Consider the following 14,496-nt stretch of genomic DNA (forward strand, 5'->3'; position numbering starts at 1 on the left):
AAAACAAAAAAACAAGGTGGAGGATGCACACCACTTCATTTCAAGACTTAATATAAAGCTGAAGTCATCAAGGGTGTGGTGAGAGCAGGAGGATGTATATATAGGCCAGTGGGTCAGGAGGAAGAGGTCAGAAATAGACCCACACATATAGTCAGTTGATTTCTGACACAAGTTTCAAGACAATTCAATAAAGAAAGTCTTTTCAACAAATGGTGCTGAAACAGCTGGATATCTTTGAGGGAAAAAATGAACTATTACCTCACACCATTCACAAAAGTCAGCTTTAAATTAATCATAGATATGAATGTAAAAGTTAGAACCATAGAACTTCTGGAAAAAAACATAGGAGAAAATCTTGATGACCTTACAATAGGATGCAAAAAACACTAACGAGGGACATCCCTGGTGGCACAGTGGTTGAGAATCCGCCTGCCAATGCAGGGGACACGGGTCCGGGAAGATCTCACATGCCACGGAGCAACTAAGTCCGTGCACCACAACTGCTGAGCCCGTGTGCCACAACTACTGAAGCCTGCACGCCTAGAGCTGGTGCTCCGCAACAAGAGAAGCCACTGAAATCAGAAGCCCGCGCACCACAACGAAGAGTAGCCCCCACTGGCCACAACTAGAGAAAGCCCATGTGCAGCAACGAAGATCCAACACAGCCAAAAGTAAATTAATTAATTAATTTTTTTAAAAACCCACTAATGATAAATGGGAAAATGGGAGAATTCCCTGGTGGTCCAGTGGTTAAGACTCAGGGCTTCCACTGCAGGGGGCGCAGGTTAGATTCCCTGCTCAGGGAATTAAGATCCTGCATGCCATGCAGCACTGCCAAAAAAAAAAGAAAGAAAAGAAAAAGAAAAGGCAAGTTATAGAGTGAAAGTATTTGCAATATATGCATCTGATAAATTATTAGTATACAGGATAAAGAACTCTTACCACCCAATAATAATAAAAACACCAACAACTCAGTAAAAATGGGCAAAAGATTAGAATATATGCTTCACAAAAGAAGATATAAAATAGGCCGATAAACACATAAAGAGATGCTCAACATCATTATTCATCAGGAAAATGCAAATTAAGACCACATTGAGAGACCACTAACATCTAACAAATGACTAAAATTTTAAAACACTGACAACACCAAATTCTGGCAAGGACGTGGAACAACAGGAATTCTCTTTCATTGCTGGCAGGAATGCAGAACGGTACAGCCGCTTGGGAAAACAACTTGGCTGTTTCTTACAAAGATAAACACAATCTTACCATACAATCCAGAGGTTATGCTCCTAGGATTTTTGCCCGATGGAGCTGAAATCTTTACGTTCACACAAAAATCTCCACAAAAATGTTTAGAGCACCTTTATTCATAATTACCAAAATCTGGAAACAACCAAGATGTCCTTCAATAGGGGAATGGATAAACAAGCTGTGGAATATCCAGACGATTGACTACTATTCAGTGATAAAAAGGCAGATGCGGGCTTCCCTAGTGGCACAGTGGTTGGGAGTCCACCTGCCGATGCAGGGGACGCGGGTTCGTGCCCCAGTCCGGGAAGATCCCACATGCCGCGGAGTGGCTGGGCCCGTGAGCCATGGCCGCTGAGCCTGCGCGTCCAGAGCCTGTGCCCCGCATACCGCAAAAAAAAAAAAAAAGGTCAGGTGCTATTGATCCAGGACAAAAATATGGAAGAATCTTAGTGCATGTTTACCAAGTGAAAGAAGCCAGTGTGAAAAGGCTCCATACATTTATACGACATTTTGGGAAAAGCAAGACTTCGGAAACAGTAAAAAAAATCCATGGTTGCCAGGGTTTGGGGTGGAGAAGAGGATATAACAGATGAGGGCACAGGGCATTTTGGGGGTGGGGAGGCTATTCCTGATGGTTCTGTGATAGTAGATACCTGACACTGTGTAATGTCAAAACCCGTAGAACTTTACAGCAGAAAAAATGAGCCACGATGTATGCAAGCTTTAAAAAAAAACATTTAGGGCTTCCCTGGTGGCGCAGTGGTTGAGAGTCCGCCTGCCGATGCAGGGGACATGGGTTCGTGGCCCGGTGCGGGAAGATCCCACATGCCACAGAGCGGCTGGGCCACGGAGCGGCTGGGCCCGTGAGCCATGGCCGCTGAGCCTGCACGTCCAGAGCCTGTGCTCCGCAACGGGAGAGGCCACAACAGTGAGAGGCCCACGTACCGCAAAACAAAACAAAACAAAACAAAACAACAAAAAAAAAACATTTAGAAGATCAAGGGATCCCAGGAAGGAATGCAGACTGTTACAAATGGATGAAACCACCTCACTAAATGGGATGGGGGAAAGGTGCTGACCTAAGTAACTTCAGGAATGAGTGGATCCCTAAGACTAAAGGCAAAAGAACAGTACACAGACCCATACTGTAGTTGGTAAAATTGTTTCCCGCTGGTACTGGTTAATTCTGAAACCGCTGTACAGGCAGACCTCATTTTATTGAGCTTCACTTCATTGCGATTTTTACAAATCAACCGTTTGTTGACAATTCTGTGTTGAGCAAGTCTGTCCGCCCCACTTTTCCAACAGCATTCGCTCACTTCGTGTCTCTGTGTCACATTTTGGTAATTCTCACAATATTTCAAACTTTTTCATTATTATCATATGTGTTACAGTGACCTATGATCTTTGATGTTAATACTAGGACTCACTAAAGGCTCAGATGATGGTTAGCCTTTTTTAGCAATAAAGTATTTAATTAAGGTATATACCTTTCTTTTAGACAATGCTGCTGCACACTTAATAACTACAGTATAGTGTAAACATAACTTTTATATGCACCAGAAACCAAAAAATTCATGTGACTCGCTTTATTTCAATATTTGCTTTATTCTGGTGGTCTGGACCCAAACCTGCAATATCTCAGTTCTGCCTGTACATATACACTGGAACTGAACGATTAAGTGAACGCATGGTGGATGCTGGGAGCTAGGTTTCTCACTGTCAGAGTGAGAGTTTACAGATAAACAAAGGGCAAAGTGTAGACTGATCTAATGGTAATGATTAGAGTTGGGGACATCAGTAGGAACTCATGTTTAGCTTAATATAGATACAGATGGTTGTATACAGAAATATATATGTATGTGTACACACCAAATCCAATGTCATGAAGCTTTTGTCCTGTTTTCTTCTAAGAGTTTTATAGTTTTAGGTTTTACATTTAGGCCCTTAATCCATTTTTTAAAATAAATTCGTTTATTTATTATTATTGATTGATTTATTTTTGGCTGCACTGGGTCTTTGTTGCTGCACGCGGGCTTTCTCTAGTTGTGGCGAGCAGGGGCTACTCTTTGTTGTGGTGCGTGGGATTCTCACTGTGGTGGCTTCTCTTGTTGCGGAGCACGGGCTCTAGGTACGTGGGCTTCAGTAGTTGTGGCGCACGGGCTTAGTTGCTCCGCGGCATGTGGGATCTTCCCGGACCAGGGCTCGAACCTGTGTCCCCTGCATTCGCAGGCGGATTCTTAACCACTGCGCCACCAGGGAAGTCCCTTAATCCATTTTGAGTTAATTTTTGTATATGGTGTTAGGTAAGTGTCCAACTTCATTCTTTTGCATGTGGAGATCCAGTTTTCCCAGCACCATTTGTTGGCAGGACTATCCTTTCTCCATTGAAAGGTTTTAGTTGGAAATTCCCTGGCAGTCCAGTTGATAGGACTCCACGTTCTCACTGCTAAGGGCCTGGGTTCAGGCCCTGCTTGCGGAACTATGATCCCACAAGCCATGCGGCATGGCCAAAAAAAAAAAAAAAGTTAAAAAAAAAGAAAGGTCTTAGCAACCTTGTTGAAAATCATTTGACCATATATGGGTGTATTTCTGGGTTCTCTGTTCTTTTTTTTTAAAATAAATTTATATATTTATTTAATTTTTGGCTGCATTGGGTCTTTGTTGCTGTGTGCGGCCTTTCTCTAGTTGCGGCGAGTGGGGGCTACTCTTTGTTGCAGTGTGTGGTCTTCTCATTGAGGTGGCTTCTCTTGTTGTGGAGCACAGGCTCTAGGCTCGCGGGCTTCCATAGTTGTGGCGCACGGGCTTAGTTGCTCCGCGGCATATGGATCTCCCCGGACCAGGGCTCGAACCCGTGTCCCCTGCATTGGCAGGTGGATTCTTAACCACCGTGCCACCAGGGAAGCCCCTGGGTTCTCTGTTCTGTCCCATTGGTTTATGTCTGTCTTCATGCTAGGACCACACTGTTTTTTTGTTTTTGTTTTAATTAATTATTTTTGGCTGCATTGGGTCTTCATTGCTGTGCACGGGCTTTCTCTAGTTGTGGCAAGCGGGGGCTACTCTTCGTTGCAGTGTGTGGGCTTCTGATTGCGGAGGCTTCTCTTGTTGCAGGGCACGGGCTCTAAGGAGTGCAGGCTTCGGTAGTTGTGGTGCATGGGCTCAGTAGTTGTGGCGCACGGGCTTAGTTGCTCTGTAGCATGTGGGATCTTCCAGGACCAGGGATCGAACCCGTGTCCCCTGCATTGGCAGGTGGATTCTTAACCACTGTGCCACCAGGGAAGTCCCAGGACCACACTGTTTTGCTTACTTTTGCTTTGTAGTAAGTTTTGAAATCAGGAAGTGTTTGCCCTCCAGCATTGTGCTCTTTCCAAATTGTTTTGGCTATGCAGGGTGTCTGAGATTGTATATGAAATTTAGGATGGATTTTTCTATTTCTGCAAAAAAAAAATGTCACTGGGATGTTGATAGGAATTGCACTGAATCTGCAGATTGCTTTGGGTAATACTGACATTTTAACAATATTGTGTTCCAATCCATGAACATGGGATGTGTTGTGTCTTATTTCTTTTAGCAATGTTTTGTAGTTTTCATTGTACAAGTCTTTCAGCTCCTTGGTGAAATTCATTCCTAAATATTTTATTCTTTTTGATGCTATTGTAAAAAGGATGTTTTATGTGATACATATGTTTACCACAAGTAAAGAAATAGAACACTAAAAAAACTTACAGACCAGGGAGGGAGACAAATAACACAGGCATTGAAGTGGTGGGATAGGTGCACCAGGGGGCAGGGCTGGGCTGTGCAGGGATACCATGGACTGCTGCACAGGTGGTGCACTGCACAACTCTAGGGGTTGCCACTCATATATATGATGATGCTGTATCAAGCAGGTAAGGCTTGATTATGCTGCATAACAAGTGACTCTACAATCTCATCAACTTACAGCAGTAAGGATTTCTTTCTTGCTCAGGCTGTATGTCTGACCATGTTGGCTCTGATGGCGTCTCTCAGGCCTCCAGGCTGATGGAGAAGCCCTTCTCTGGAACACTGTGGTCCCAGAGCAGAGGGAAAAGAGAGTAGGCTAGCTCCCACACTGGCTCCTAAAGCCCCTTCACTCCTATTTCACTGTCTACGTGTCCAGGGTCAAACACGCCATCAGTGGGGTGGGAAGTGGAACGGGCACCAGAGAGGGGCAGCCTCTTGCAAGTGTTAGAGGACGCCTGAGAACCATGCACTGAGGCAGGCCCCCCTGGAGGGCACCCTCCTGGTCCTAGCAGGGAGCTGAAAGGGGAGGCGGAGCTTCCTGCAGGAGAGAACATCTTGGATGGCCATTGGTCATTGGGGGTTGATGGCGCAGGCCAGCACAGCTGTGGGGGACCATGTGGGGCTCTGTGTGCAGCACGCAGCCCCAGCAGTGGCGGCTCATGTGCTTCTTGGGGGAACACCCCATGGGGAGCTCTCCAGGTCTGATGTTTGGGGCCTCTAACCAGGAAAGGGTCCTGGGAAGCCACAATCTCTCGGTCACCAGAGACCAGCCTTTCTAATGTGAATCCTTGAACTCCCTCCTTGAAACGGTTTCCATCCTCTACTCAAACACTGACCACATGGGATGAAAGGGCCTTGAACTTGAAATTGCATCCAATAAACACAACGTCCACCTCTTGCCAGGGTATGGTAACTCTGAGTTGGAGTGGTTGCTGACTGTCCGCTGGGCATGTGGACAGGCTCCTTGCACTGCAGGAAGGAGGCACCCATGAGCTTCCTGCTCCACTCAGAGGGCATCCTCCACTTGTCTCAGCATCAGAACACCTGGGGGACCTGGGGAAGGGGAGCCTCTCGAGGGTTCACATCATGGAGTCCCCCAGGATATGAGACATTTCTCTGAGGCAGCCCTTCCAGAAGCTTCCATTCATTAAGCTGATTAACATTAAGACAATCAGTCTTTGAGGTTTCATCTTCCCTAAGTGGCCCATTTGAATACTTTTCTCTCATTTGCCTACACGTTCTCCCAACTTTTCCTTGCAGATCTCCAGTCCTTCCATGGTCTGGAGATTACTCCTGTTTTCCACTTTGAAGCTGTTGCATCCCAAGTGCCTGTTGATAATGTTCTCCCGTGAAAAGCTCCTTTCTCTTTCTGTAGAAGTAGGCAGAGCTGGCCACATCTTGCTTTGGTTTGAGCCGATTCCGTGTCAAAAGTCATGGTGGCTACAGTCAATCTTTTCCTCAAGCTCCCTCTCCTTTGCAAAGCCTGCATTCAGTAAGCAGAGCTACCCGAAGAAACGATACTGACAAAAGGTGAGATTTTCCACAGGGGCTGGAGGAGGGGCCCGAGGGGAGAGGTCACCGTGAGTGCCTCCCTTTGGCAGTGAAGTGTCTTTTGATGGATGGCAGCGTGCCAAGCTCTCCAATAGGCTCAGCCAGGCAACGGCCGTCATCCAGTGGGTACATTGATTGGGTTTGACATCCGGTTACTGTCCCCAGAGCACCACAAAGAATGGCCAGTGTCTTCTGTGTGCCGAAATTCTGCTACACCCCACAGGAGCAGGAGGGTGGGCTGACATGCCCCTTCCACGCACAGGGAGGGTGTCCTGGCCTCCGCGTGGAGCAGGCACCGCTCTCCAGTTTGCAGAGGGGACAGAGGAGACACGGAGGCCGGAGTAGAGGGCCTTGCCCACCGGGCCCAATGCAAGAAGAGTGGATGGAGCTGGGTTCGTGGCCACCCAGGCAGCCACCTTTTTCCTCCCAGTTCCTAAACATGTTCTGTCCTCCCTGGCGGCTCTCCTCAGTCCGGTCTATCCTGTTCCCTGCATCTGCTCATGCTTCAAATCAGATTTTCTAGTCCTGACTGAAAGCGGAATACTGCCCAGGGCAAAACAGTAATTTCTGACCTGTCACTCTTGTGCGTTCCACAGGTGGTCACAGGGAGGTTATGAGCAAGGGGACAGGGGCAAAGCAGACGGAGGTGTGAGACTGGCAGGGTCCACCTTCTGCCCCCCAAAGGAGAGACTCCACATCTCCCTCAGTTGTATGTTCTTGGGGCCCCTTACTCCCAATCCAGCCCAGCCTAACAGTGCCTCCCTCCCCTGGACCCTGAAGCCCTCTCCCCAACTACCTGGAGGTTAAGCTAGAAAGCACCACCAGCCCCCACTGGTGAAACTTGCTTCCCAACAGCAAAGGCATGAAATCTCCAGATTTCAAAAACATGTTCTTCCAAACCCTTAAGCTTTTTCAGTCTAGCGAAGAAAGCTTACCTTTCTGACCCAAACTGCAAAGAATTGTTTGAAAATCTGAAATACCTGAGGAAGACTCTGCCTGCCTTTACATAAAGTTTTGGGGCAGAAGCCATCAAGGAGCTCAGAGCCTGCGAGTCGTGTTCATGTCACCAGATGACACTTCTATCATCAGATCGCAGGTTCCATGGCTCAACGGTCAGGCTCTATTTTATTAACCTCACGGTTGTTCCACTTTCATATGCTGACCAAACACGTCTCACCCTACCACTACCAGTGTGTGGAGAAAGCCACGCCCTCCACTACTTGTGTGTGGAGAAAGCCACGCCCTTCGTGGCCCCAAGTGCTTCTATGGCAGCACAGCCCTACGCTAAATTGAGAACACCAAGTATAAAAAGATTCCTCCTTCCACCAGCTTGGGGGCCAATCCCAGCCAGGGTCTCCTTTCCCTAGAAGCCCACAAGCCCACAACGTGAGGCAGATTCCAGCCGTGAAGAGATGTTCATTAGGACCACTTGCTCACCTCTGGTTTGGGTGAAACCAAACTGTTGCCTTATTTGAGCCAAGGTTGTTCCACCCTCACCCAACCTTCCATTCCCCAAAACAGGAGGCACTGATCAGTTTACTGCAGCACTTTTATTTCCTCACAATGACGCATTGCTGGGGCCTAATGTTCTCACATGACAGTAGAAAACCAAAATCTGTTGTCATCTCTTAGAGAATTGAGAATTGCGTACAAAAACCTTACATAAATTAAAAGAATAAATTTACAGGTGTGAATGCAAACTGTTTTCCAACTCAAGGTAAGTAACAACCCACGGTGTTCTGGCGGGAAAACTTCGGTAAGAAAGGAAAGCAAGTCCTAAGGCTCAGACCTTCCCAACCCCGTAAGACCGGCAAAACAGAAATGACAACTGGTTCAGGACTCCTGCCAGCCTCTAGAGAAATCCTGGAATAGGCAGCTCTGACACATTAATACCCTGCACAGATCGAGAGACTCCTGGTCTCCCAGATTCTCATCAAGCCATTGGATTTCTCTTCCATAAATGTGTTCTCACCTCAGCCACAAAGTGACGGAGCCGCGTGTTAACTAGGGATTTAAATCAAAGATATGCACAGGATATTAAACATATACCAAGGGAAGAGTTAACTTGAATACGAGATCAAAATCAGCAACAAGTTCTACAATCCAGTGCTGATATCAGATACAAGCTTCTAGGACAAATTTCTTTTCAAAGGCTTATTCCAGTTTCATGAGGCTAGCATGAGGTGTATACATTTGCCAAGGCAAATTTATACTTCTGAATTAACTCATGCAGCAAATGCTACGCATCTGCTCGCAGTCCGTTTAGAAGCATTTGCGGTGGACAATGGAGGGGCCCGACTCGTCGTACTCCTGCTTGCTGATCCACATCTGCTGGAAGGTGGACAGCGAGGCCAGGATGGAGCCCCCGATCCACACCGAGTACTTGCGCTCGGGAGGAGCGATGATCTGGAAAAACAAGAACGTGGTTTTAGTCGGTGGCATTGTCTTCCCAGCAAGGCCTCCAAGCCCAAGCCCACAACCACCTCTGACTCACCTTGATCTTCATTGTGCTGGGGGCCAGAGCCGTGATCTCCTTCTGCATCCTGTCAGCGATGCCGGGATACATGGTGGTCCCACCAGACAGCACCGTGTTGGCATACAGGTCCTTCCGGATGTCGACATCACACTTCATGATAGAGTTGAAGGTAGTCTCGTGGATGCCACAGGATTCCATACCTAAGAGACAAAGCTCACTCTCAGCGGTCACGTTCAAGGTGAAAGGCACCTCGGCTCTCAACAGCCTCAGACGGAGGTCATGCTGCCTGCCTGACACCTACCCAAGAAGGAGGGCTGGAAGAGCGCCTCTGGACACCGGAACCGCTCGTTGCCGATGGTGATCACCTGACCATCAGGCAGCTCGTAGCTCTTCTCCAAGGAGGAGGAGGACGCGGCGGTGGCCATCTCCTGCTCGAAGTCCAGGGCAACGTAGCAGAGCTTCTCCTTGATGTCACGCACGATTTCCCGCTCAGCTGTGGTGGTGAAGCTGTAGCCACGCTCCGTGAGGATCTTCATGAGGTAGTCTGTCAGGTCCCGGCCAGCCAGGTCCAGACGCAGGATGGCGTGGGGGAGGGCGTACCCCTCGTAGATGGGCACCGTGTGGGTGACCCCATCCCCAGAGTCCATGACTATACCAGTGGTGCGGCCAGAAGCGTACAGGGACAGCACAGCCTGGATGGCCACGTACATGGCCGGAGTGTTGAAAGTCTCGAACATGATCTGCAAGAGGCAACAGCTCCTTAAGTCAATGGAAGGGACCCAGGACCACCCCATGCTCACACACCATGCCAGCATGCCACAAATGTGATGTGTGAAGAAAAGAAAAAGAAGCAAGCAGAAATACAAATAAGAAACCTTGAGACTTCAGGAAGGAAATGCCAGAAGAACAGAACCCTGGAAATAGTGAAAGAAAAACTTGAATTTCAAAAATCAAAACTGAGCATGAAATGACTTGTGAAACAGATGGAACGGCCCAATCGACCCGGCCACGGTTACCTGGGTCATCTTCTCACGGTTGGCCTTGGGGTTCAGGGGGGCCTCCGTCAGCAGCACAGGGTGCTCCTCGGGGGCCACACGCAGCTCGTTGTAGAAGGTGTGGTGCCAGATCTTCTCCATGTCGTCCCAATTGGTGACAATGCCGTGCTCAATGGGGTACTTGAGAGTCAGGATGCCACGCTTGCTCTGGGCCTCGTCGCCCACGTAGCTGTCCTTCTGCCCCATGCCCACCATGACGCCCTGGTGTCGGGGACGCCCAACGATGGACGGGAACACGGCCCGGGGAGCGTCATCCCCAGCAAAGCCCGCTTTGCACATGCCAGAGCCATTATCGATGACGAGCGCGGCGATTTCTTCTTCCATTGCGATCTACTCAAAAACGCAACCATCTCAGGCGCGCCCTGGAGCCCAGGAACAGCCCCTGCACAAATGCCCTCGCCGCGAGACGTTCCGCCTCCCCCTTCGACCAGCCGCCCCGGCAGCAGAGTAACCGTCTGGAACCGGGACCAGCTTTTATGTAACGCCCCCAGCAGCGTTGTTCCGCGAAGACACGGCCGGGTGCTCTCAGTACTCAGGCCCGGTCCCGGCCCCGCCCTCGCCCTGCCCCCTTCGCCGGCAGCACCCCCACTGAGTCCTCCATGGGGACCCGCCGGGGCGCGTCCCACCTCACCCACTCCACGCCGCCCGGCTACCCTTTGTTCCCGGCGTCGGCGCGGCCGGGCCTCTGGGGCCAGGAGCGAAAAGCGTGCCTGCGGAAGAGCGCGGGGTCCCGGACACCGGGCCAGGCCACACAGGCCTGGCCACTTACCGGCGGAGGAGGAGGCCGTAGGATGCGGAGAAACGAGCAGACAAGCGACGAGAGGACAAGGAGCGTGAGCCGGCTGCGGCGAGTGAGATCGACCACGGCCTCCCCCGCCCGTATTTAAGCGGAGCGGGGCGCGCGCGCGGGCCGGCGGCGCGCGCGGCCCCAGAACATGTCCATATATGGCGATCTTTCCGAACGCCGGGCGCCCATTGGCCCGCCCGGCAGGGGCACCCGGCTGCACCCCGAAACTGCCTGGCTCGGGGCTGGGCGGCATTCGGAGCCGGTTGTGCGCCCGCGGCCGGCCCCGCAGGGGGGGCTTTGCTCCCCGGGCGCCCCCTTCGAGCTTTCTCCCCGAGGCTCTGCAGGCCGCGAAGGCGGGTTTCCGGCGCCGGGCTGGGGGAGGGGAGGGTGGTGGTCCCCGCCGGCTGCCCATGCGGCATTGTGGGCCCCATGGTCCGGGGGAGTCCCGGGGAGCCGTGACCTCGCCCCTGTCACGATGGAAAGGAGCCGCCCGTTCCCTAGCGCAGCCATGACCGCGTAGTCTCCTCCGCCGGAGTTGGGGCGCTCGGGGGTCCCTGACGGTGCAAAAGCGGGGTCCCTGGCGGTGCAGAGACTGGCCCCGTTATACCACACCCAACACATCCTGCCCCTCAAACCGCAAGCCCGATTGTCCCCAGGCGGGGGCTCCACTCCGGGTTTGGGGCCACCCCCTCCCTGTCCGTTGGGGAGAGGGTGGAGCTTTGTTTCACTTTAGTCATCTTTGGACATTGTAGGGAAACTGAGGCAGGGAAGAGTAGTTTTGACCGCCTGAACGGTCAACTCACCCCTAAACTTCAGAAGGGGAACTCTGTCTTCTGTTTATGACACTAGGGGTAAACCCAATGGACCCCGGCAGCCCTGGGGCTGTGGTTTTCCCGGGTCCAGGGCGCGCCCTTTTCCCCAGGAGCCTGCTCTTGAAGACCTGTCATTTCTGGCAGGGTCCTGGTCACACCTGCTGCTTCCAGTGCTTTCGTTATGCCCGGAGGGAACCAGGTACTACGACTTCCTTGGACTTACTTGTAAGCTTTCGGGATTGCTCAGTACAGAATTAAACATCAGAGGAGGCATGTGTAAGAGCACACTGGCCATGAGGGGTGACAGTGGTGCCGGACTGAGTGAGTCTGGGGACTCGTCCAAGGTCCGGGCGCGCTGGGCTCTACCCGGGCTGATGTCTGATGGGGGGCGAGGCCGGGCGCCCCAAGAGCCCTGAAAGGTCAGCTGGTGTCCACATCTACCTTGGGCTAGGCAGGTAAAGCAGCCGCCCAGCCCACCTGCGGACTGCAGTCACCCAGATGCCAAGGCCATGCCTATGGCCGGCCACCCATGCCACCAGGCCTAGCTGGGTCCCAGACTCCCCAGACTTTCCAAGGGTGTAGGGCAAGGCTACTGTCCATCAGGTGTGTGCTCCACCCGTGGAAGAACTTGGGGCTGGGCCTCCGGAAAACCCACCCTTACAGGCGCTCCTGGGCACAACCACCGGCCTTCAACCCCCAGGTGGGGGCGTCAGTGTGCGAAGAAGACTGCAACACTTGGGGGTCCCAAGATGTCACACACGAGAAGTGGGAAGTATCCAGTATCCAAGGCGTCGCGTCCTGTGTCTGCCCACCCCGCATTCCACTCAGGATCCCTCGACCGCGGAGGCCTCCCCTCCTCGGACTCCAGTTCCCTCTGGCACTCCTTTGTCTGGTGTGCCCGGGCTGCTTCGTGGGATAGATGGGGAGGGGGCAGAGGCCGTTGGACCTCTGTCCCCGTTCCCCCTTCTTTCCCACCTTGCAGTCCGTAGGGCGCTGGGTGCACGGCCGAAGGGTTGTGGGGGGAAGTGGGGCGGGGCCTGGGAGCCCCGAGATTTCCGGGGCTTCCCCCTTCGGTAGGCCGCCAGCCCGCCACCCGCAGGGCCGGGCTGCGGGGGAGGCAAGGGGCGCTCTCAGCCGGCCAGGCACTGGCTGCGGTGGGGGAGCAGTTTCCAGTTCCGCGGCTGTGTCACCCGGCGCGGTGGGGCGGGGGTCAAGGTGAGGCCGCAGGTGTGCGGGTGCGGGGCGGTGGCGCGCGGCGCGGCCATATTTGGCCATTTCGGCGCCGGCGGAGCCCCGCCCATCGCCCGGGAAGCCGCAGCCTGGGCAGCCCCGTCCCCGCCCGCCGCCGGCCCTGAGTCACCGGCCGGGCGGGGGGCGGAAGTAATGGACTGGGGGCGCCGGGCGCGCTCCTAGCCTTATTTAGTCAAGGAGGCCGCGGATTGGCCGGCGGAACAAAGGGGCGGTGGCGGGGGGCGGGGAGGCCCCGGCGCCTTCGAGGAGGCGGGGCTGGGCGGGGAGGGGACCGGCAGCTTCTCCCACCCTCACCGCGGGACTCCGCGGGCCTCAGCGGGTCCGGGAGACCTCGCAGCATCGCGTCACGCCCGGCCGCGAGAGTGCAGCGTGGGGGTGCGCGCGGGCCCAGAGGTCACGTGGCCCGGGCGGGGGGAAGCGGAGTTGGAGGCTTGGCGGTGGGGGGGCGGGCAGGGGGCGACGACCCTCCTGGGAAGCACCATCCGGAACCAGGAGTAAGTGGACGCCGTGGGTCCAGGGACCGGGCCCCAGATAGAGCGAGACCTCCAAGCCCCAAACAGGGGGTTGGGGAACACCGCATTCTGCGCTGAGATTTTTCTGTTTTGCAATCGGGCAGTGCGAGGCCTCGCCCAAGGTCATCTCAGGGCTGTGCTCATGGAAGCGCACGGCTGCCCCCACCCCTCCTGAAGCTGGAGAGGCCCTGGAGCCCCTTGGGAGGGGACCACACGGATGTGGCAGCCCCTAGCTTGGGTCAGCAGGGAGGCCCTGGGAGGAGGGAGAGAGTCAGCAACTGCACTTCTGCCCAGAAGTGGGTGTGTCCTTCCCATCTTGAGGATGCAGACTTGGGGCTCAGAGAAATGATGTGAGTTTTTTAGCCCAGTGCTGGTTTGGTGCATTTATTGTGACCTTGCTGCATCTCGTTTCATCTTCTATCCATTTAACGGCTGAGAAGACAGTGGTGCAGGGAGGTGGCATCACCTTGCAAGGAAGTCTGGCGTAGCTGAGACTTAGCCCCAGGCCTCCCCAGCCCTGGACACTGCCAGGCAACCCCAGCTCAGGGTCCTTCCCTTGTCCCTCCCTCTGACACCCACACCAGCCTGGCGTCTCCTTGCTCCAGCCTCCAGGGATGCTTCCCGGGATCCAGGTCACCTCTGCACCTGGTAGCCTCACCCCCAGCCCATCACCCCACCCCTGCCTTCTGCCTCTCTCCATCTCCCAACTAGCCAGTTACTTGCCAGGCAGTCAGGGTAGGGAACTTGGTAATGAGTCCCCCTTCAGGCCTTTGCCTCTGCCAGGAATGTCTTTCCTTCCCCTCCCTCCACATACAACATGGGATCCTGGGTTGGATCCTGGAACACAAAAGAAGACGGTAGTGGAAGAACTGGTGAAATCCGAATAAAGTCTGGAGTTTAATTAATTAAGTACCAAAGTCAATCTCTCAGTACAATTGTACCATGACTGTGTAAGATGTTAACATTAGGGGAAACCGGGTAGAGAGGCTGCAGAAATACTAATACTGTCTTTGTGACATTTGTGTAAATC

At 53.0% G+C, this 14,496-nt stretch overlaps 1 protein-coding gene across 1 annotated transcript; it reads right to left on the minus strand.

Annotated features, from left to right (window-relative positions):
* Window positions 1-8,104: 8,104 nt before the first annotated feature.
* On the minus strand, window positions 8,105-11,009 carry ACTG1 (actin gamma 1). The gene is made up of 5 exons (XM_024760659.1): window positions 10,874-11,009; window positions 10,066-10,434; window positions 9,351-9,789; window positions 9,068-9,249; window positions 8,105-8,979 (listed from the first exon to the last, which is right to left on the minus strand). The coding sequence occupies exons 2-5, from the start codon at window positions 10,426-10,428 to the stop codon at window positions 8,836-8,838; spliced, it is 1,128 nt and encodes a 375-aa protein (XP_024616427.1). The 5' UTR covers window positions 10,429-10,434; window positions 10,874-11,009; the 3' UTR covers window positions 8,105-8,835.
* Window positions 11,010-14,496: the final 3,487 nt, after the last annotated feature.

This window comes from Neophocaena asiaeorientalis, unplaced genomic scaffold (genome assembly GCF_003031525.2).
Source record: "Neophocaena asiaeorientalis asiaeorientalis breed wild unplaced genomic scaffold, Neophocaena_asiaeorientalis_V1.1 scaffold30, whole genome shotgun sequence".
Classification (NCBI taxonomy): domain Eukaryota; kingdom Metazoa; phylum Chordata; class Mammalia; order Artiodactyla; family Phocoenidae; genus Neophocaena; species Neophocaena asiaeorientalis.

Bases quoted from the DNA above. Each gene is read 5' to 3' on its own strand.
- ACTG1 (XM_024760659.1), bottom strand. From the start codon at position 10,428: ATGGAAGAAGAAATCGCCGCGCTCGTCATCGATAATGGCTCTGGCATG. The intron at 9,250-9,350 runs GTAGGTGTCAGG...TTTGTCTCTTAG, and splicing joins CTTCCAGCCCTCCTTCTTGG to GTATGGAATCCTGTGGCATC. The intron at 8,980-9,067 runs GTGAGTCAGAGG...TTGTTTTTCCAG, and splicing joins CCAGCACAATGAAGATCAAG to ATCATCGCTCCTCCCGAGCG.